Source organism: Triturus cristatus, chromosome 4_2 (genome assembly GCF_964204655.1).
Source record: "Triturus cristatus chromosome 4_2, aTriCri1.1, whole genome shotgun sequence".
NCBI classification, from domain to species: Eukaryota; Metazoa; Chordata; class Amphibia; order Caudata; family Salamandridae; genus Triturus; species Triturus cristatus.
The window spans coordinates 119,418,952-119,442,195 of NC_140586.1; the positions used below are offsets into that span (position 1 = coordinate 119,418,952).

At 45.9% G+C, this 23,244-nt stretch overlaps 1 protein-coding gene across 2 annotated transcripts in view; it reads right to left on the reverse strand.

The window, feature by feature from the left end:
- Positions 1 to 23,244, reverse strand: part of TYK2 (tyrosine kinase 2) — a 597,160-nt gene that overhangs the window by 260,218 nt on the left and 313,698 nt on the right. For both annotated transcript variants that reach the window (XM_085600754.1, XM_085600753.1), the window contains exons 12-13: positions 8,512 to 8,704; positions 2,086 to 2,183 (exon numbers count right to left, since the gene is read on the reverse strand). In XM_085600754.1, coding sequence (XP_085456880.1) covers positions 2,086 to 2,183; positions 8,512 to 8,704 — 291 coding nt within the window. The remainder of the gene's footprint in view (positions 1 to 2,085; positions 2,184 to 8,511; positions 8,705 to 23,244) is intronic.

Sequence of the window (23,244 nt, forward strand, 5' to 3'; positions counted from 1 at the left end):
AAAAAAAATCGATTGAAAACAGAATCTCCACTCATGCACACAACAGCAAAGAACTTTTCAACATCATCAAGGAGTTCGCCCAACCCACCAGCGAGTCCACCGACATCCCTTCCTCACAAGACCTCTACGACAAACTCAGCACCTTATTCCACCACAAAATCAAGAGCATCTACGACAACTTTGACTAAGACAACCAACACACTGAGCCCTCACCAACCACCCCGACACCCTGAGGCCAACGATTGACAACTGGACAGCCCTCACCACCGAAAACACTCTGAAGACTATGAAGTCAATCCACTCTGGGGCCCCTACGGACCCCTGCCCCCACCACATATTTAACAGAGCCTCCGACACCATTGCACCCATGCTCTGCCACACCATCAACCGCTCCCTGGCAACCGCCTAGTTCCACGACGACTGGAAACGCGCCGAGATCAACCCCCTCCTGATAAAACCCTCAGTGGACCCCCCCAACCTCAAAAACTACAGACCCATCTCCCTGCTCCCGTTCACAGCGAAAGTAGTCGAGAAAGCCATCAACAGCCAACTCGCCACATTCATCGAAGAGCACAACATGCTCGACTCCTCCCAATCCGGCTTCAGAAAAAAACACAGTACGGAAACCGCCCTCCTTGCCGCAACAGACGACATCCGCACCCTACTGGACAAAGGAGAAACAGCAGCCCTCATCCTCCTCGACCTCTCTGCGGCATTCGACACAGTCTCTCACCACACCCTAATACACAGACTCCACGACGCAGGGATCAAAGACAAGGCCCTCAACTGGATCCGCTCCTTCCTCTCTGGCAGAACACAGCGAGTCAGACTCCCCCCCTTTCCTCTCGGACCCTACACCTACCACCTGCGGAGTCCCCCAGGGATCCTCCCTCAGCCCTATGCTCTTTAACGTCTACATGGCTCCGCTCGCCCACATCGTCAGAACCTACGGACTCAACATTGTGTCATACGCGGACTCAACATTGTGTCATACAAAGACGACACCCAACTCATCCTCTCCCTATCCAACGAACCCAACACCGCCAGACACAACTTTCGAGAAGGTATGGAAGCCGTTGCCAAATGGATGAAAAACAGCTGCCTACAACTAAACACCAACAAATCGGAAGTACTCATCATGGGCCCAAACCCAGACGCCAGGAACGACACCTGGTGGCCCCCCGTCCTCGGAAGCCCGCCCACCTCCACAGACCCCTCACGCAACCTGGGAATCATCTTGGACTCAGAATCAAAAAGGACCGCCAGACCAACTCTGTCTCATCTTCCTGCTTCCACACCCTGCGCCTCCTACATAAGACCTTCAAATGGATCCCCCTCGAACACAGAAAGACTGTCACTCATGCCCTGGTCACCAGCAGACTCGACTACGGCAAAGCACTCTACACCAGAATAAACAAAAACCTCACCCGCAAGCTACAGAACATCCAGAACGCCGCCGCAAGACTGGTCCTCAACCTGCCAAGACACTGCCACATCTCCCAGCAGCTGCGCACACTCCACTGGCTCCCCATCGAAGCTAGAGTTACCTTCAAGATGCTAACCCACGCTCACAAGGCCCTTCGGACCAGCATACCTGAACAGCCGACTCAAATTCCACGCACTCCAAAGGACCCTACAATCAGCTCAGCTCTCCTTGTCCTTCATCGCAGCCAGAGCCTGGAACGACCTTCCGCTCCACCGCAGACAGACAACATCGCTCCCCATCTTCGCAAGAAACCTCAAAACCTGGCTCCTTGACAGACGCCCTCCTTGACGGATTGACACCTGCGACCCTCCCACCCTGCACCTTGAGACCCTCACGGGTGAGTAGTAGCGCTTAACAAACACCTGATTGAGTGATTGACTATGAGATGGCAGACACAATTCTAGCTTCCCAATTGACACACTGTGTTTGGGAGACAGCCGATGTCTCTTCATGGTTTACATTCCTCCCTTCAATGCAGCCATAATGTCACAGATGCCTCCTAATACACCCACAGAGTGAACAAACCATGAATGGCACCCTCTCAGTGCACACCTACAGGTACATGAACAAGTCAGCAGCAAACCAAGAGTAACACTGACCTGCGTGATTTCAGTCTTGCGGATCTGATGGAAGCTCAGCTGGCTCATGTTCACTGAACTATCCTTGGGCTTTCTTGTGATTATCAGGTTCGACATTTCTGAAAGTAAAAACAGACATTGGAAATTGCTGACTATTTTGACAAGAAACTGCAATAATTCCAATTCAACTAATTTCTGGAAGTCCTTCTACGAATGCAATTGGAAGCAGTTTGTGAAAGTGCCCTGCCAGCAGGCACAACAACGGAAAGAGACATTGTTGTTTGTATCATGATTCACAGGTCTAATAATAGAATTATAATTGTCCAGTTTTTAGCTAACATTTGTCAAAAATTACTAATGGCCATATGCGAAGCACTAGGTAAAAAACAGAACAAGTCATTTACTTTTGGTTACATTTTTTCTGGTGGATACAGTATCTGCCTGTGGATTCCTTACCTCTTGAATTACACCAATGCGTAGCACTCCACAGAAACTTTTCTCCATATCTCTATCACATGGACAAGGACATAACAATGTATCTGCTCTGCAAGCGATTCCGCGTGACATGATTGGAGCCATAAGAGGACTTCATTGGCGTGCTGACGTCAGTTCCAACCATTTTTTCCATGCCTTCAAGGTGAACGGGTGAACCAACAACATTTCCAACAAGTATACATTATTTAACATAATAAAAAAATAACAACCTACAATAGGATTTCCAAATCAAAGCTTCCTCATGATTTATATAGAAAACCTCATAAGAAACATTCATATGAAAGATATACACAAATGTATTTTCGGTAAAAGCAGACAGGCAACGGGGAAATGAGTGGGTCAGTTAGGATTCCACAGGCAGATACTGCATCCACCAGAAAAAGCCTTACCAAAGGTAAATACCTTGTCCTTCTGATGGATACATCTGCGTGGGGATTCCTCACCTTTTGAATAGAATACCAAAGCAGTCCTGCACTCGGAGGAGGGTGACTGCCTGCCTTTACCAAAAAATCTTGAAACACAAAACAAACAAAATGGCTGTCCCTCCTCACCTCCAAATCCAATAATGCTTTGCAAAGGTGTGGAGGGAGGTCCAAGTTGCTATCGTCAGACGGTGTTGCAAACTGAATGTAAATGTCCGCCTGTTAACATTTCTGAGATCCATCCTAGGGTCCTATCTTCCATTTTAGATAGCATGTTTTGTAATGGTGTTGTATGAATGCAAGCATGTGTGAGTATGATAGCAGCATTGAATGATTGATAACAGTTAGTATTTTTATTTATATTTGTTTCTGATGTCTATGGGATGTCCTATGTGAATTTAATGTTACAAACACTCATAAAAAAAGAAATGGTGTGAAAATTGTAATATTAGATGTGCTATGACAATAGATAATTGTGTAAAAAATTTACATACATGTATTCAAAGTTGTATAAAACAAAAATATGCATATAAAAAGATAAAGTTTGAAAATAAAATGTCCTTTAAAAACGTTTGATGATTTCTATGTAAATGTACTAAATGCAGAAGGTTTTTTGGTGATTCAGAACCCTGGTGGGTCAAGTCAAAAATTAAATTGGTCAGATTAGAGGCTTATACCTTTATTTGCTCTTTCCTACTCCCTCCTCAAGGACCTTAAAATATTTTAGGGAGTGCCTGTTTTCCCTCTTACATACACTGGAGATTGCAGAACAACGGACAGTGCGCGATCTTGTGAGTAGCAAACAGGTCCAATTGAGGAAACCCCCACATCTGGAAAACGAGAGCTACCAATCCGGATGGAGATGCCACTCGTGGTTGTCTGAATACTGCCAACTGTGACTGTCCGCACGTACATTCAGGACTCCGGCCAAGTGATTTGCAATGACACAAATCTGATGATTTGAGCCTGGGACCAAAGTCGCAGAACTTCTCTGCAGGGAAGATACGACCCTCCTTCTCCCTGTTTGTTGATATACCACATCGCGGTAATGTTGTCTGTGAAGACTTGAACTGAATGACTGGGAAGGGAAGGGATTATATATTGCTTGCAATTCTAAAAGATTAATGTGCAACAAACTTTCCTCTCAAGACCAAAGGCACTTGACTTTCAGATCCCACAAATGTGCTCCCCACCCTGGAGTGGAGGCATCCGTAATTACTGTGGCCACCAGAGAAGGAGGATGAGACGGCTTCCCTCGAGATGGGTAGCCTGAAACACTCTAGCATTGCAGACCTGCTGCAGTGTCTCCGGAGAGTTTGACCAACTCGTACAGATCTCCTTTCTGTTGAAACCGCTGCCTGTGGAGGCACCACTGAAGAGCCCTCATATGCCAGAGTGCATGGTTGACCAACAGACTGCAGGAAGCAAACAGACTGAGCAGGCGCAAGACCTTCAGGACTTGAGCAAATGCTCCTTTCTGAAACAGTGGAATCACAGCCTGAATGTCCTGAATCCTCTGTGGAGGCAGGACAGCACGACTCACTGTAGTGTCCAGTACTGCCCCTATAAATAGGTTGAGCTGAGAAGGCTCTAGAAGAGATTTAGGTATATTTATAGAAAATCCCAATTTGAACAACAGTTGCGTTGTCAACTGCAAATGGCGTAACACCATCTCCAGTGACTTTGTTTTGAGCAGCCAGTCGACTAGATACAGGAACACTGGAATCCCCGACCTTCTGAGATGTGCTGCCACCACCACCATCACCTTTGTGAAGACCCGAGGTGCGGAAGTAAGACCGAATGGAAGGACCGCAAACTAGTAATGCTGAAGCCCGACTGTAAGACAGAGGCACTTCTGATGTGGCTTCAGATTGGGAATGCAGAAATACACATCCTGTAAATCGACCAACACCATCCAGTTTTCCTTCTGTGGCACAAGGAGAACCTGTGCCACGGTCAACATTTGAACTTCTCCAGTTTGAGGTAGGAATTCAAAATCCTGAGGTCGAGGATTGACCGTAAATGATCATCCTTTTTGGGAATATGGAAATACTGGGAGTAGCATCCCTGACCCTGATCCTGCACTGGAACTAACTCTATTCTGACGTTTAGAAGCAGCATATGCTCCTTTAAACAAAACCCTTGTTGGGGAGAAAAAGGAGGGGAAACTCATGGAAGGGTAGGGCATACCCATTCTCCAAGCTGTCTAAAACCCAGAGGTCTGTAGTGACAGACCTCCACTGAGGCAGAAAATAGGCCGCCCATTCTTCCACGGGCAGGCAGGCTCTAAAATGGAAGAGCTAGAGCTACTTTGCTGCAACAATGGCTGGAGAGGAAGAGGAGGAGGAGGAGGAGGAGACTTGCTGGCAGGCCGAAACCTGCAGATGACCTCTGCCCCTTCCCCTGTAGGTCTTGTAAAGGGGATGTATACCCTGCTGCTGTTGTTGCTGCTGTTACCAACTTCTTCCCTGAAAGGACAGGTTCCTAGTGAATCCTCAAAACTTATGAAATTGCCTATAGTCCCTAGGTTGAGTTTGAAGTCCCAATGATCTTGTAGTTGCCCTGCTGTCCTTAAATATTTGAAGCACAGTCAGCCTTGGTCCCACACAAGTAAGACCCATCAATCAGCAAGTCCAAAAGAGTAGCCTGAACATCCAGTGAAAAGCTTGATCCCCACAACCAGGCATTCCGTCTAGTAGCCAAAGAACCCATGGCTCTTCCCACTGAGTCAGCCGTGTCCAGCCCTGATTGAATAACTTGGCGGGCAGCCACTTGAGAATCCGACAACAGCTCAGAAAAATAACCCGAAGATCCGCTGGTAATTTATAGACTACCTCCTTTGCACAGTCCATTAAGGCATGAACATAATGCCCCAAAAGGCAAGTCGCATTAGTAGACTTAAGGGCCATACTTCCTGGCGAAAATATATTTTTGGCCGACTGCTCCATCCTTTTGGAATCCTTATCAGCAGGCGAGATAGGGAAGGAACATGCAGACAACTTGGAAGAGCAGGATGCCTGAACTACCAGACTCTCGGGCGGAGGGTGAGACAACAAAAACTCCAGGTCTACAGAAGGCACTTTATATCTTCTGGCCCCTGACCTAGAAACTGCAGCAGAGGTCACAGGCTGTAGCCAGATTTCCAAGATAGGCTCTGTTAAAGCCTCACTGAATGGTAATAATGGCTCTGATGAAGAGGCCGACGAATGGAGCACTTTAGTAAGGATATTGGACTTTAACTCGGCAGATGGAAGAGGCATGTCCAGTAAATCTGCAGCCTTTCGTATCACAGCATGATAAGACGTCACTTCTGGCGGTGGCAAACCCTTAGGCAACACTAACTCCCACTCAGGGGAGGTATCCAATCCACTTGCCTCCTGCAGACCCTCGAAATCAGGATCCACATCCTCAATTTCGCCTTCTTCAGTACCCTCATACTACTCTTGATATTTCTTCTTCTAACAACCTCTGAGCCTCCCCACGGGATCTGATTCTAGGCATTGGCAGCGCCAAAGGCGCCGCCAGTGACTTTGGTACCCGCGTCGAGGGACAAACCAACAGCAAATTCGATTAAGCCAGTTGTGGATGGACTGGCGCCTGTTCGGATCCTGACGGTGCGAGAGATGGCTCATTCAATAAAGGGTCACGCCTTTCCTACAATGGCAACGGTTTCTGCAGTGTTGGCGCCGGCGGAGGCCAGGCCAAAGGCAACATGGGCATGAATGGTAAGAAAGGAGCCTACTGGAAGTGAGGTGGGAAACCTCCCAGAGAATAAGCAGGAGAACCAACGTGGCCCGCAGGCGCACCTGTTGGGGTTGCAGCCCTCGCCAAAAATGGTAAACATCGCATTAAGAAAGTCGGATGGATCTGAGCCCAGAGGCGGGAACGTTGGATACACCGGATCCTGGTTCGTGGGGCCGGTGCCATATGAAGAAGCACCAAATCTGGCTCCGGTTGAGGTGTCAGAGTCCTCGGCCCCCGCTGGAGGTGGAGTCACTGGCTTTGGTGCCGGAGGTGAAGTCACAGGCTTCAGAGCCAGCAGAGGAGTGGTAGATCTCGGAGTCGGAGACGAAGCAGGAAACATTATCAGGGACGGAGTCGGAGATATTTCATCTCTACACTGAAGTCTTGGAGTCTGGGACGCCATCTTTGGAGACTTGTCCTTAGAATTTCTAAGCCGAGACCAATGGTGCCACTTCTTCTTATACTTCCTCTTAGAAGATCTTGAAGTATGGGGAGACAGCGACTTTGAATGAGGTCAAGATCTCCGATGACCCCTCTTCTGCTTTTTGATCCTGGCCATAAACAATTTAGCCTCTTTTCTTCAAGGCTTTGAGGTTCATCTGTTTACACGACGAACAAGCCTCGGCATCGTGGTCCAATGGCAAACACCGTAAACAGTCGTCAAGCGGGTCAGTCATGGACATTTGACGACCACATTCTCTGCTTGGCTTAAAACCTGACTTCTTTGGTGGTGGCATCTTCAACAGCTACAACGTTGCAGCAAGATATTCAGCAGAAATCTCCCGGAAACGTAGAGCCTTAAAAAACACCGTTACGAGCCGACGGCGCGGAAAAATGGGAACTGAAGTCAGCCCGCCAATGAGGTCCTCTTATGGCTCCGCTGACGCACGCGGTGTAGAGTGCAGAGCTGATACACTGACATCCTCGTCGATATGGGAGAGCTATGGAGAAAAGTTTCTGTGGAATGCTGCGCATTGGGGTAATTCAAAAGGTGAGGAATCCACAGGCAGATGTATCAATCAGAAAATGAGATTTTGAGAATAGGTGCTATTATCAAACTTAAACACATGTTATCAACCTCATAAGGATGATAGACAGAGCTGGCCCTACTAGGATTTAAACCTGTTGTTTGCAAGTTACAGATGTGTGTCTGCAGGTGACTCTTAATTGAATTTAACTATCTTATCAGCACAGTGACGACTGTCATGTTACTGCCATATTATTAAAGGAAAGTTGTAATGTAATCAAACAACAAACACCTGGCATGTTTGGTTTTGGGGCACATCCTTCCAGAGAGCTCAAACTAAATCTTTAATGCAACCTTTCGATGTTTGGCTTTAAAACATATTTTAACGAACATTACTTCCTTTTACTTTCATTTAATTTTCGCCTAAAATAATTCAAGTAAAATTGCACTTTCCGAGATCTTCCAGTCAATGTGCTAAAAGCATGTAATTGAAGGCCCTTGCACGTGTCTGAGATACACTTTCAACAAAATAGACAAAGAAGTTGGAGCTGAATTTAGAACAAATTTAAAATCCGCAAAGTAGGCTTGGTTCCCAGGAAGAAAGTAGAAAATGGTAAGTCCCAATAGGTTTGCAGATTTATTTTACAATTTTCCTGCCCTGACTTATGAGGTATGGCTTGGAAAAAAGATAAGGAGCTTGCAAAGCTCAACATATCTTCTCAGAAAACACATTTATACCAAATTATGCTGATGATGTAAGTAGGTAACACACAGATGCTGATAAAGCTGACAGTAAAGGTAATTGAGGGAGGCAGTTACCTCCAGATTTCGGCAAGCAGCATTTCTTGACTGTAAAGGTCTCGTCTCCAGCCTTCAGAGAGCAGCCTTTCAGGCTTTCGGTCAGTTCCTTCACGCTGGAGAATTCTTTGTCCCAGCCTTCCAGGATGAACAAATTCTCCTTCTGATGGATACGGAACTGTTTGTAGATGAGCCCATTGTGCATCCCACTCATCTGTATAGAGATGGAAACTGGGATTATGAAGCAGAAAGTAACTGAGCCAGTCTGTGGAAAGGTGCAACAGCTCATGTTGCACCACATATGGTAGCATTTATGCAATAATGTTGTTCACAGAGTATGATTCATAAAGTCTACAGGGGATAAAAAAGCCTGGAAGCATGTCTAGAATAGAAAGAGATCACAAGGAATTTGAAAGAATGGCTTTGCACAAACTTTATTTGTGCCTGGGCTGCCAAATGGACAAGCTACTTACCTTTGTTAATGCCTTATCTAGTAGAGACATGATCTAGCTGTAGATTCCTTACCTTTGAACTTCCAGGCGTCAGGCTGCATTTGGAAGGTTTTGATAGCAGTACCCTTGCGCACCGATAGGTGGTGTCGGTTGACTCTGCGTGACGTTGTAGGCGTCGGGTTCGTCGTCGTGACATCCGCGTTAATATAGGCGCCAACCCCGGCACGCTGATGTCAGTACTTTTCACAACTTTCCAGGCCAGAAGCACAGAGCGATGAAGTGACTGAGCATGGTGTGTGAAAAAACAACTAGGGCCCTGAACGGGAAACAGCCCTGGCACTAAATCAATTCACAGTTAGGGGAGGATGGGTGGGGCGGTTAGGAATCTGCGGCTAGATCATGTCTCTCCTGGATACGGCGTTACCGAAGGTAGGTAACTTGTCCATCTGATAGAAACATCTAGCCTCAGATTTCTTACCTTTGAACAGGTACTCCAGCAATCGCATCCCCGGAGAAGGGACTGCGGAAAGGTTTTAGACTAAGACAGAGTGGTCAAAGAGGCCCTCCCTGCGGACTTGAGAATTCAGGCAATAGTGTCTGGCAACAGTGTGCAGAGATGCCCACGTAGCCGCTTGGCAGATGTCACTAACCAGGACACCAAGTTGAAGAGCCTTGGTAGCTGTCTTTGCCCTGGTAGAATGGGGCCCAAGGCCTTCAGGGGGCTGTTTCTTCGCCAAGGCGTAAAATATTTTAATGAAGAGAATGACCCAGCGTGAAATGGTCCTCTTCTGACCTGCTTGCCCCTTCCTTGTCCCATAGTACCCTACGAAGAGTTGGTCGCCCACCCGGAACTCTTTAGTGCGATCAAGGTAGAACGATCACGCTCTTTTTGGGTCCAGACGGTGGAGACGCTCTTCTTCCTTGGAAGGATGCGGAGGTATATAGAAAGTGGGCAGAGTAACAGATTGAACCAGATGGAAAGGTGAAAGATGCCCTACTGTGGAGCACTACTTTGTCCGGGAAGACAGTCAGGTAAGGAGCCTGAGATGTCAGTGCCTGAACTTTGCTCACCCTCCTGGCAGGAGTTTATGCCACTAAAACGGCTGTTTTGATAGTGAGCAGCCGGAGGGGGGAACAGTGCAGAGGTTCAAACAGTGCACACATCAAACAGGTAAGGCCCAAATTATGGTCCCACTAGGGCATAATAAAAGGAGAAGGGGGGAGTAGATGGGTAAGCCCCATCAAACATCTCTGTACAGACTTAAAAATGATGGCTGATCTGGCAGCCAAAGAAAAGCAGACAGGGCCAAAAGGTAGCCCTTCAGAGTGCTCAGAGCAGAGCTCTGTTGCGCCAAGGAGAGAAAGAAAAGAAAAAAATCTGACAGAGAGGCAGGCTAAGGGTCAACAGACCATTCTGCACAGTATTTTTGAAATGTTTGCCATCGTCAGGCATATACCGACTTCTTGGAAGGACTCCTGGCTGCCAGAGTAACCTCACAGACTTCGGCAGGAAGGTCAAAAGCTGTCAACTGTTGCCGCTCAATCTCCACGCAAGGAGGCAGAGAGTGGACAGGTTCGGGTGGAGAACCCTGTGCTGCGACAGAAGATCCTCCCGAAGGGACAGCCTGACTGGAGGATCGATGCTTATTTTCAAAAGCTCAGGATACCAGACTCTCCATGCCCAGTCTGGAGCCACAAGGATGACTTGGGCCCGGTCACTCCTGATCTTCTTGAGCACTCAAGGCAGGAGTGGCGTGGTAGGAAAGGCGTACAGGAAGCCTGTGCTCCACTCATGATGAAAAGCGTCGCCGAGTGATAGCTGCCTTGTAAACTCCAACGTGTAAAACTGCTCACATTTTGTGTTCTTTTCGGAGGTGAACAGATCTAACCAAGGCTCTCCCAAGTGCTGAAAAAGACCTTGCACCGCCTCTGAATGGAGATGCCACTCGTGATCTGCAAGGCACCAACAGCTGAGTTAGTCCGCTTTTGCATTCAGAGAACCGACCATATCTTGAACCACATGGAAAATTCCCTGTAGTTCCTTGACAGAGGATCCACGACCCCACTCCGTCCAGCTTGTTGCAGTACCACATGGCAGTAGTGTTGTCTGTGAACACCTGGACTAGCCTTCCTTTGAGGGATGGTAAATAGGCTTTCAGTGCCAACCGGATCGCACGTAGCTTCAACAGGTTGATATGGAGCTTGGCTTCCATCAGAGAACAGAGTTCTGACCTCCACCTCTCCCAGATGGCCACTCCATCTCAGAAGGGACGCATCCATCACTACTGTGAGGTCTGGTTCGGCAAGAGAGAGGGGTCTGCCTCAAATCCAATTGTAGTTTGTAAGCCATCACCCAATGTCGTTCTCGGTTCCCTCCGATATCCGAACTAGGTAGGTGAGATTTCCCCAATGCTGTGCCCATTGGAACTGCAGAGCCCACATGTGCCATATGGCCTTGTCCACTAGTAGGATGCAGGAGGTCATGAGGCGCAACAGCTTCACAGTCATTCTCACCGAAATCCTGCATAGAGGCTGAAATATTGGCATCATAGCCTGAATATCCTGGACTCACCGATCAGGAGGATAAGCCCAAAACTGTGCCCAGGACTGCTCCGATGAAAGGGAGTCAGGTGTGACTCCGGCATGTTGATAGTGAACCCCAGCGAATGCACGAGGTTCGCTGTAGTCTGGAGGTGGGAGACGACTGCTTGGGACGAGCCCACCTTCAACAACCAGTCATCGAACTAGGGGAAGACGGGGACCCATGATCTCCGCAGATGAGCTGCAACCATCTCCATCACCTTGGTGAACACCCGAGGGGCACTGGTTAGGTCGAAGGGAGCACGATAAACTAAAAGTTCTGGCCCACCGAGGATAGCGATGATGGCCTGGCAGAACGGGAATGTGGAAATAGGCGTCCAGCAAGTCCAATGCTACCATCCAGTCTCCCAGGTCCAGGGCCGACAGGACATGAGCAAGGGTGAGCATCTTGAACTTCTCCTTTTTGAGGAAGTAGTTGAGGGCCCTGAGGTCGAGGACAGGACAAAGGCCTCGGTCCTTCTTTGGAACCAGAAAAATAGCCGGAATAGAAACCACAGCCTATTTCTGGTCCGGCAACCCTCTCTATAGCTCCCTTGGCCAAGAGAGCCTTGACTTCCTCACGGAGTAAGGCAAGGTGATCCTATACATCTTGTAGATACAGAGGATTAGCATAAGACAACAAGGGTTATATTAAGCCCAATTTGTATGTGTATTTAAATTAGTTTTCACGTTAAAAGTATTGCAGTAGCAAAGAAATCTATGGTGAGGACCTGAAGGAAGCCGAGGACATCTGTCCTATTGGCTGAAACATGTCGACCGTTAAGAAGCAGTGAACTGTTTGAACTGCTATTTTTTCTGCACTGGTTTTACTTAGGAATGTAATTAATGTTTCAGAAAAAGTTCTCTCTCCCTTGCAATCCTATTTTAAATTACGCACTTTATTTTTGCACTGCACTTTCCTTTTTGGAAATATCCCTAGGTGTCAGATACAATTTCTAACCTTCTTCTACGCTCTCGCTTTTCCTCTGAAAGACTAAATAGAGGATACAATTCACCCAGTATTCCTCTATGAACAAGAGGACTGATCGGAGGTTGGTTGGAAACCCAAATGATGACAAAGATCACTTTGGTGCGTGATGGGATTCCAATAATCCTGAAGGGTCATTTTGTTCTGTAAATTCCTCTTCTTCTTGTATTTTGTATTTTATCTTGATCCTTTTTGGTGACACTCCGTTTGAGAGTTTTGCGCACATTGTTCTATACCAATAATTCACATATTTGGATAAGTAGCTAGCATTGTAGACCACGGATTATACGTATGTTTTTGTGATAAATAGAATAGGGGGATTTAATCCGTTTGAGTCTATAAAATTCCCTCGGACCCTTTAGGTTGTGTTTTTGTTCTTGTAAAGCTTTGTTGGCTGCGGGTCCCTTGTTTACAACTCTAAAACTATACTAGTGAGATGGTTTTGAGATACACAATTGCTAAATTGGCATATTGTTGGTGAGTTCTTTCTCCCCACGCCTCTTTCTCCAGGACAAAAGTTTTTTTAAAGATTGGTCTTTGATAGCCTGGCACTGTACACATGATTGGCTAATCTTAATTATAAGTACAGCCAAACGTGTGGCAGATTCAGTGTTAATTGAAATTCAACTGCTTGAATCCCAGATTAAAACCACTATAACTGCCACACTTTTTAAGAAAAATCAAGATTAATCAAATAAAACAAACAAAGAATTTAAAGACAACATACTGCTTGCAAAGATGACAAATTTAAAAAAGACTTGGAACGTTTCAAACACGACATTGTATACCCCTATACTAGCGAGAACTATTCCCCTTCCGAGTTTAACAAGAAAGGGCGGCGTTATGGTTCATCATACTCAGGGTCTAGCTCAGAAGACAGCTCAAGTGATGCAGAGACTACCACTGTGAATAGGCAACTCTACAGAGGGCGAGGCAGGTACAATAGGTCAAATTGGCGAGGAGGACAACCTACACCACAATTCTAGCAATGGTGGCCCCCAACACCTTGGGGTTTCTACCTACACAATTCCAGCTCCCGATGGCCCATTTTCAACCACATCAACAAAATTTTCCTAATCAGTCTTTTTTAGGGTTTGGCCCGGAAGACCAAGAGGAAGACAGAGAAACGCTCAACCCCAAGTACATTGGAATCAACCGATGACATCTCATATGGGCACCCGCAGATAAACGAAAAATAATGCGCCCCAACTAGGGACCAGTGCGGAACCAGTTTAATTGTCAATCTTAGTGAAAGAGAACTGACAGACAATTAATCTTTAGTTCTTAACAGAGGTTTAGGTTTCGTGGCAACTAACTCTGGAGTTGCTTTTCAGGTCAATTGCGAAATGGCCCATTTCTTTAGTAAAATACGCCTGTTCTATTTCTTCCGCGATAAAGAGCCTTTAGCTCATCCAATGGAAGATAAGAATACAGGCCTTAGAAAACGCTCTACCTTTAATCCTCCGACCACCAGCGTTCCCCCAAAAGTCTTGACTTTTGAGAAGGCCGTTCAAGAAGAGGTAGCCACTATATGCAAAACAAAAAAGACCAATTTCATAACCTTCCAAAAAAGAACAGTTGGCTTTACATACCTTAACAGAAGACCAAACAATTACAATCAAGCTCGCAGATAAAGGCGGAGCTATTGTACTTCAACATACTGATGCATATAGAGATGAATGTTTGCGACAGTTGGCAGTTAGAAGGTTCTACCGACCATTGAAAGAAGATCCAACAGAAAGGATTAAAAGTACAATCGTGATCTTGTAGAAGAAGGCACAAATGCCGGTTGGATTACTTCACAGAAAGCCATTTTTTTTACAAACAAACCATCCAGTTATGCCTTACTTGTATTGCTTGCCTAAGATACACAAACCACAACGACCACCACCGGGAAGGCCTATAATATCTGGCATTGGTTCTATACTGGAGCCTTTATCCACTTTTGTAGATTACTTTTTACGACCAATAGTAAAGAAAATGCCAACTTATCTACAGGACACAAAAGACGTGCTACGTCTATTACCTGAAGTTGAATTTGACACGGAGCAAGACTATTTAGTCTCCTTCGATGTCGAACCTTTGTACACGTCAATTCCACAAGATGAAACATTAGATACTATATCTACGATTCTAACAGATAATGTTGTGGACGCAATAACACCTGTCCACTTTATAATGTCATTGGCCCAATTGGCGATGAAAGACAACTTCTTTAAATATGAAGACACCATCAACTTACAGGTCGCTGGGACCAGTATGGGCAGTGTTTTTGCACCAAGTTTGGCGAATTTATATGTCCATACTTTTGACAGCATGTCCTTACTCCAGACAATACTTTTTTTGAGTCGATCCGCTTATGGAAGCGGTATATCGACGACGTGCTGGTGGTATGGCGAGGCAATCTTGATTCAATGATAAGATTTAAAGATTGTTTGAATACGAGGAATGATTTCCTAAAATTCACAGTAGAAGTGGATAAAGACAGAATAGCATTTTTAGATCTATCCATCTTCACTACATCCACCGGTCTAGAAAGTGAATTGTATCGGAAGCCAATGGCCCGAAACTCTCTATTACGCTTTGATAGTCAACACCCTGACTCTCTTTGAGAAAATTTACCCTATGGTCAATTCCTCCGAGTTCGGAGGAATTGTTCCACAATGGTCAAATATGAAGAACATTAAAAAAATCTCACAGAAAAACTGAGAGAGAAAAAATATCCAAAGAAACTAATCAGACGTGCACAGAAAAGAGCTACTAACAACAACCGAGAGGCACTACTAGAAGGATCAATAGAAAAACCACCTTTGGGCTGCCTTACGTTTGTTAACACCTTTAGCTCTCTGTCTAATGGCATACAAAAGAGTGTCAGGAAACATTGGCGAATTTTAAATAGTTGTACAGACAAAATACCTCTGCCACTGTTCTCTTTAAAGAGAGGCAAAAACCTGCAAGACAAACTAGTCCATGCTCGACCAGCTGGCCCTATACAACGCGCCATTGGCACATTGTGGGATTTACCCGCAGTGCAAGGTCATTTTCCCTGCGGATCTTGTGCCATCTGCCCTCAAACGAGACAATCTAACTCTTTAGATATTTTAAAAAACAGACCATGCATTCAAAAAAGCTTCACTAATTGCAACAGTGATAATTTAATATATCTGATCACATGTCCATGTAAATCCCAATATGTGGGAATGACGACTCGAAAAGTGAAGCTACGGATGTTAGAACACAAAAGCACATTCAGATGTAAGAAAATAACGACAAAGCTGACAAGATATTTTCTGGATCAAGCACACAATGCTGAAGACTTCGTGTGGACGGTACTTGAAAAACCTTATATTCCTCCACATGTCACTGATGTGTCCAATTTTCTCTTTTTACGAGAACAAAAATGGGTATACAAACTCTCGAGTGATACATCAGGCCTTAATGATGCAATACCCTGGGTCTCTCTTCATAGATAATGGAGAAATCTGGACCAGAATTTAGAGTGATTGCATATCTAAGCGGGACGTATATAGATCTATACAACATAACACATTATATTCGTGAGTGAGTATACATACAACAACTTAGTGCCTTGATCTATACAGACTTGTCTAAGGAATGTGAAATAAACATCAAGTTGCAGATGCTTAGTATGTTACTAACACACAAATCCAGTTTTCTACCACAATACAAATATCCAGGTCATAGTCCGGTTGTTCCTACTTTTGAGCCTAAATTATAGATATTAAGTATCTATCGATCTCTACTGTCTTATTTGTAGTTGTCTTGACTATTTGCAAAGACCCCGATAAAAAAAGCCAACATTTAGATAAGAACTACCGTTTCCTGGATAAGTTACGTTTTTGTAGTCCCGAGTGGCGAGCAGCGTGTACGGCTCGGAGCTCAAGTCATAGACATAAAGTACTTATTAATTTCTACTATCTTATTTACCATGACAAACTACAAAGATTCTGACAGAAGATCCAGCCAGTATAGTATCTTTATAGTATCTTTGTCTTAAACTTCTTTGGATACATACTTACTGAGCTCGAAATTCATAAATGAACTACCATTTCCCAGTTAAATGACATCATTTTGGAGTCCCGACACGACAGATAAGAATCTTAGCCATCGTGGTTCCTTCCTTGTTTTGCAAAGCAGGTATGAATGTGAACCTAGCTCACAGTATTAACATGAGAACAAATAAAGTACCATTCTTTCAAATTTTATATTATAAAAAAAGTGTAATTAAGCCTTAAACTACATTTCTCACTAGCGCTGACGTAAATTGGTAGTCCTACATGATGCAATCCAAGTGCATCGCATCTACACCAACACATTTCACCTGAAGTAGGGACAAACATATATAAGAGAGTTTGCCTCCCTGGCCCGTTTCCTCCATTCCAGCTAAGTCCAAGCACGATACAACGAAGGACAGGTAAGGCGAAACTGACTTGCAGGGCTACTAATGTAAAACCCTCTGTAAAATTCTCTAAAACTCTCTGTATACTGAGGGTTTTATATCTTGATAGTCGATCGCAATTAACGATGACAGACAAGCGGTTTTGTTAGAAGTGGTTCTGTTTGAAGCTGTAATAACAATCAAGTAGAGTCAGGCGAGTGTGCGACAAAGATCTACATAATAACTATGTCGAGACATAAGATCAAAAGTTTGGCGAGTGCGGGATATACATTTGAAAATGGTTAGATAAAACTAAAAGAAATATGTCTTACGGTTTGGATGTCGTTTTTTTGCAAGACAAGCCCACATGAAAGGTATTTCAGTACGCTTGTGCCAGAGAGAAGAACAATAAAAGGGCTCATTGCCAAACAAACATAGTAGCAAAAAAACGGTGATGACTGTTGAAAATATAGTGTATGAACATCAAAGCGGAGTTAAAAATATCAACAATAGAGGAGATATGGCACCCAAGAGAATTAACAACAATCGATAAAGGCGTGCTCTTTGAAAAAAGTCTCCCTAAGATGAAAGGACTAATAATAATATGAGCGAGAATGAGAATGGCTGCAGTACATCTAGATGCCATTTCCTGGACGTGCCATGACACAATATCGGTTTTTAATGAATTTTTGATGTGTATACTTTAAATGGTACACTCTCTCAGACATGCCACCTAATTAACAGGAGATCCATGTGATAATGACACATAGAGATATAGAAAGCATGTTTTAAATGAAATCTTTTATCCCCTTTATTTTGGGTTCTTGGTTGATGCTCGCTGGAGCGGGACCTCATTGACTGGAGCTGGTGCCGTGTTAGGTGAGGTCTAGTCCTCATACTCAACGGGCGAGCATTTGAGCTTTTTCATACTATTATTATTATTTTTCCATGTATAGAGCTGATCTAGAGATGTGAATTAATTGACTAAGATGTTCGAATGTGTTATTACTGAAGTTGCAACCTTTTGTGTTTTTTACAGATGTCCTATACATCTTGTAGATACAGAGGATCAGCATAAGACAACAAGGGTTATTTTAAACCCAATTTGTATGTATATTTCAATTATTTTTCAAGTTAAGAGTATTGCAGTAGCAAAGAAATCTATGGTGAGGTCCTGAAGAAAGCCGAGGACATCTGTCCTATTGGCTGAAACATGTCGACCGTTAAGAAGCAGTGAATTGTTTGAACTGCTATTTTTTCTGCACTGGTTTTACTTAGGAATGCAATTGATGTTTCAGAAAAAGTTCTCTCTCTTGCAAATCCTATTTTAATTACGCACTTTATTTTTGCACTGCACTTTCCTTTTTGGAAATATCCCTAGGGGTCAGATACAATTTCTAACCTTCTTCTACGCTCTCTCTTTTCTCCGAAAGACTCAATAGAGGATACAATTCACCCAGTATTCCTCTATGAACAAGAGGACTGATGGGAGGTTGGTTGGAAACCCAAATGATGACAAAGATCACTTTGGTGCGTGATGGGATTCCAATAATCCTGAAGGGTCATTTCGTTCTGTAAATTCCTCTTCTTCTTGTATTTTATTTTGATCCTTTTTGGTGACACTCAGTTTGAGAGTTTTGCGCCCATTGTTCTATACCAATAATTCACATATTTGGATCAGTAGCTAGCATTGTAGACCACGGATTATACGTATGTTTTTGTGTTAAGGTGGTCCTCCGTCAGCCGATCGTAAGTTGGAGGCATGGAGGGAGGGGTAGTATTGAAGGGGAGGGAGTAGCTCCTTCAGTATATTTGCAGCACCCACCTGTCAGAGGTGTTATCTCACCAGTGGTGAAGGTGATGGCGTATCCTGCCACCAACTGGACATCCATGATCCTGAGGGATCGGACTAGGAAGGTTTTGCGGCGGAGGAGGGTTTGTTACTTGACCTGACTTCTAGCCACCCGACACACGAGGTCGGGGTGAACCACGTCGATGGCCCCGTAGAGGTTGCTGGATTTGCGGGGTCCTCTGGCTGGAATAGGATTGGCACGGTTGGAAGCCCTTTCAGTAGCAACGAAAGGGGAAAAGAGCAGACGTAGGCCGGGATCAAGTAGGGAGGCCCAGGGACTTGGCCGTAGCCCGCAAGTCCTTGAAGTGCTCAAGCACTGCATCTGTATGGTCTCCGAAGAGACAGGCGACATCAAAGGGCAAGTCCATGAGGTGAGATTGGACATCCCCAGGAAAGCCAGACGTCCTCAGTCATGGCGCCTAATGGCCACCGTCAAGGAAATCGCTCTGCCTAGCGAGTCTGTCGTTCTAAGCCACATCATATGGTAAACTTGGCTGCATCTCTCCTGTCTGTAACCGCTTGGGAGAGGAGAGCAGGGCTGCAATATCGGGACCAGGTAACAAAATCGGCCGAAACCGGCAATTGCAAACAGCTCGGCCGCACCCCCTCAGCCCCCCGAGGTGGACCGGCCAAGTAGTTTGCCAGAGCCGGTTTCGGTTACCAGTCCGGCCCAGGAGGAGAGCCCGGTCTTCCTCCGAGACTCTGGGCATCACTTGCCCAACCGTATCCCATAGCGAATGGGAGTAATGGCTCAAGAGGCATGCAGTGTTTACCAACCTCAATGCTAGGCTGGTGGAAGAAAAGATCTTCTTACCAAAGTTGTCCAGCCTTTTGGATTCCCTGTCTGGAGGTGTGGAAGGGAACGTGCCATGGGAAGTGGAGGCTTGGACCACCAAACTCTGCAGGGTGGGATGGGTGGAAAGGAAAGCTGGATTGCCCGGTGCAGGGCGGTGGCGGCAGGCAATGCTTCTATCTGTCATGGCCTTGTTGAAAGGCAGCAGGGGTTCCGAGGAGGAAACACCAGGCTGAAGGACCTCCGTCAAGATGTTAGTCTTGATGGCCATCGAAGGAAGCTACAGGTCTAACACCTAAGCAGCCCTCCGCACCACCCAGGTCCTCATACCAGTCCAGGTCCTGATTGGGTTGCAGGATTTCTAAGGCATCTTGCTGTCCCTCCTAATCATCATCCATGCCGATCCCTTTCGAATAGGGCAGGTTGAACGGCTCTGTCGGCAACGGTCTTGGTGTTGATAAGACACCTGACCAGCTCTGTGTCATCTGGAATGATGATGGGGCAGGCGCTGCCGGTGGGCGACGCTGAGGACCTCAACGTCGAACGCGGCACCAGGAAAGGTCGCAGAAGTACGACCGGCGCTGGTCCGGATCCAGGGATAGATCCAAGAGGAGGACGTTGCGCAGGGGCAAAAGCCAGAGGCACGGAACCCACGGGATCTCCATCAGCTAAGCCTGCTGGGCCTGAAGGCGTGCCAGCAGGGCCAGGCCACCTAAAAACGGTTCACATGGTGTCATTAAATTATTTTAATTGGGATGGGGTCGCTCCCAGCTCTGGAAAAGGAGGGAGACGCCGAGCCAACCCAGGAACCCACTCCGCGGAGCGAGGCCTCGAAAGTCGAACGTCTTGGTGCGCGATGCACAAGGCAAAGTCGCAGCACGCTTCAACTTCTTGTGCTTTTTATAGTGCTTCTAAATTACCGTGATGACTTCGAGGAAGAAGACTTCGACCCCCTGGAGCGGAGCTCGGACCTTCCTCTCGACCGAGACTAGGAGCAAGATCGACAAGGAAACCTCTGTGGCACCAGATGCCAGGACTCGATTAGCTTTAGGGACCACTCCCTCAAAGTCTTCGGTGCCATGGACCGGCATTCAGATCACGACTTCATGTTGTGATGGCGTTACAGGCACCAGAGATACACCAAATGGGGGTCCATGACCGACATAGCGGGGTGACAGGCGCTGCACGGCTTGATCGCCGTGGTCTTCTAACTGGACATGTCCTACACCTAAAGGATTAGACAAAAAGCTGAAAAGAAGTCTGTCAAAAAGTGACAGGGGGTAGCTCTCCTCGACGGATCTGTGTTGGCTGGCGCAGAAAGAAAAGAACCACATCAGTGCGCCGGGGTGGCGCCTATATTGACGGGGTGATGATGCGGACCTCATGACGACGAACCCAATGCCTACAACGGCACGCAGCGTCGACCGGTGCCACCTATCGATGCACAGAGGTACTGCTATCAAAATCTACTGGATCCAGCCTGACGCCTGGAATTTCAAAGGTAAGGAATCAGCGGCTAGATGTTTCTATCAGATAAGGAATATGATACTTACCAGTATGCATCTGTTCTTGGCATGTAGAGCTGCAGAGCCACACACTAAGGATAAGATCGCCATCTGGTGTTGGGCTCGGATGATTGCAGGTTGTTGTTGTCTTCGGAATAAGTCTTTGGTCACGAGATTGGTGATTCGTTCCCTGGACAACAGTGTGCATGGGCATCCACTCCATCCTCAGATTGTTTTTCGCCATGATGGGAAATGATGGAGTGTGTAAGAAGTAAAGAGAAAGGATGTCCATGTGTAGTGTCTAATTAAGACAAAGCTGGAACGGATACAGGTCCCGGGGAGGCGGGTGGGCGTGTGTGGCTCTGCAGCTCTACATGCCAAGAACAGATGCATATCTACACACACACACACTATCACACACTAAGGATAGACTATATAGCAGTGTCTCCCCTAGCGGTGGTCACCAGTATCAGTTGCAGAAGTTTGGAATAGAGTTTTTAGGACAGCTTGGCCTACTGAAGCTTGTTGTTTGGATTGCACATCAACACAGTAATGCTTAGTGAAGGTGTGTGTAGTAGACCATGTGGCTGCTTAGCATATGTCCTCTAAGGGGATGTTCCCTAAGAATGCCATAGAAGCCCCTATTTTACGCGTGGAGTACGCCCTAGGGGGAACGGTAAGAGTACGTTTAGCTTTTTGGTAACATATTTGGATACATTTGACTATCCATCTGGCGATACCCGATTTGGAAATAGGGTTGCCTTTATGTGGTGGAGCGAAAGCAACAAACAGTTGCTTGGTTTTCCGAAAAGGTTTGGTTCTGTCGATGTAATACAGCAAGGCTCTTTTAACATCTAAAGTATGAAGTGCCCTCTCAGCTACTGAGTCTGGATTAGGGAAGAAGACTGGCAGTTCCACTGACTGGTTTAGATGGAAAGGGGAAATGACTTTAGGGAGGAATTTTGGATTCGTCCTAAGAACCACTTTGTTCCGATGTAGTTGTAGGAAGGGTTCTTCGAGAGTTAAGGCTTGTATCTCACTAACTCTTCGCAGGGATGTGATTGCGATGAGGAAAGCCACTTTCCATGTTAGGAACTGCAGTTCGCATTTGTGCATTGGTTCAAATGGGGGACCCATGAGCCTTGTTAGAACAATATTAAGGTTCCACACCGGGGAAGGTGGTAACCTTGGAGGAATAATTCTTTTAAGACCCTCCATAAATGCTTTAATGGCTGGTACCTTAAAAAGGGACAGGTGTTGTCTATTTTGCAAATAGGCTGCTAATGCCGCTAGATGTAGACGTATAGAGGAATACGCTAAATTGCATCTTTGCAAGTGCAATAAATAGCAAATGATGTTTTGGATGGAAGCATCCAGTGGTTGTATGTCATTGTTAGCGCAGTAAATGGCAAATCGTTTCCATTTTGCAGCATAGCATGCCCTAGTAGTAGGTCTCCTGGCTTCTTTAATGATATTCATACAGTCTGGAGGAAGGTTGAGGTACCCGAACTCTAAGACTTCAGGAGCCAGATTGCAAAGTTCAGTGTTTGAGGATCTGGGTGTCTGATTTCTCCATGGTTCTGGGTTAAGAGATCCGGGGAGAGATGCAGTTTTTGATGTGGAACTAGCGATAGTTCCAAAAGTGTGGTGAACCAGGGTTGACGTGTCCAAGTGGGAGCCACTAGGATGAGTGTCAGCGACTGTTGTTTCAGTTTGCGTACCACAAATGGAATGAGTGGGAGAGGCGGAAAAGCGTACGCAAATCTGCCTGACCAGTTCATCCATATTGCATTGACCTTTGACCGTGGGTGTGGGAACCTGGCGGCGAAGGTTGGGCATTTTCCGTTTTCTTGTGTGGCGAACAGGTCTATGTCTGGTTGTCCCCACTTTTGGAAGAATGGGAGTAAGACTTTGGGGTGTAGTTCCCATTCGTGTATCTGCTGTGTGTGGCGACTTAAGAGGTCGGCCACCTGGTTCTGAACCCCTGGGAGGTGTTCTGCTAGCAGGTAGATGTTTCGGGGAATTGCCCATCTCCAAATTTGTTGCGCCAGTTGGAACAGTTGTAGAGAATGTGTCCCTCCTTGTTTCTGTAAGTAATACATTGTGGTCATGTTGTCCGTGCGGATGAGGACCGTTTTGTTTTGTAGATGCACTTGGAAGGATGTCAGTGCTAGGAACACCGCTA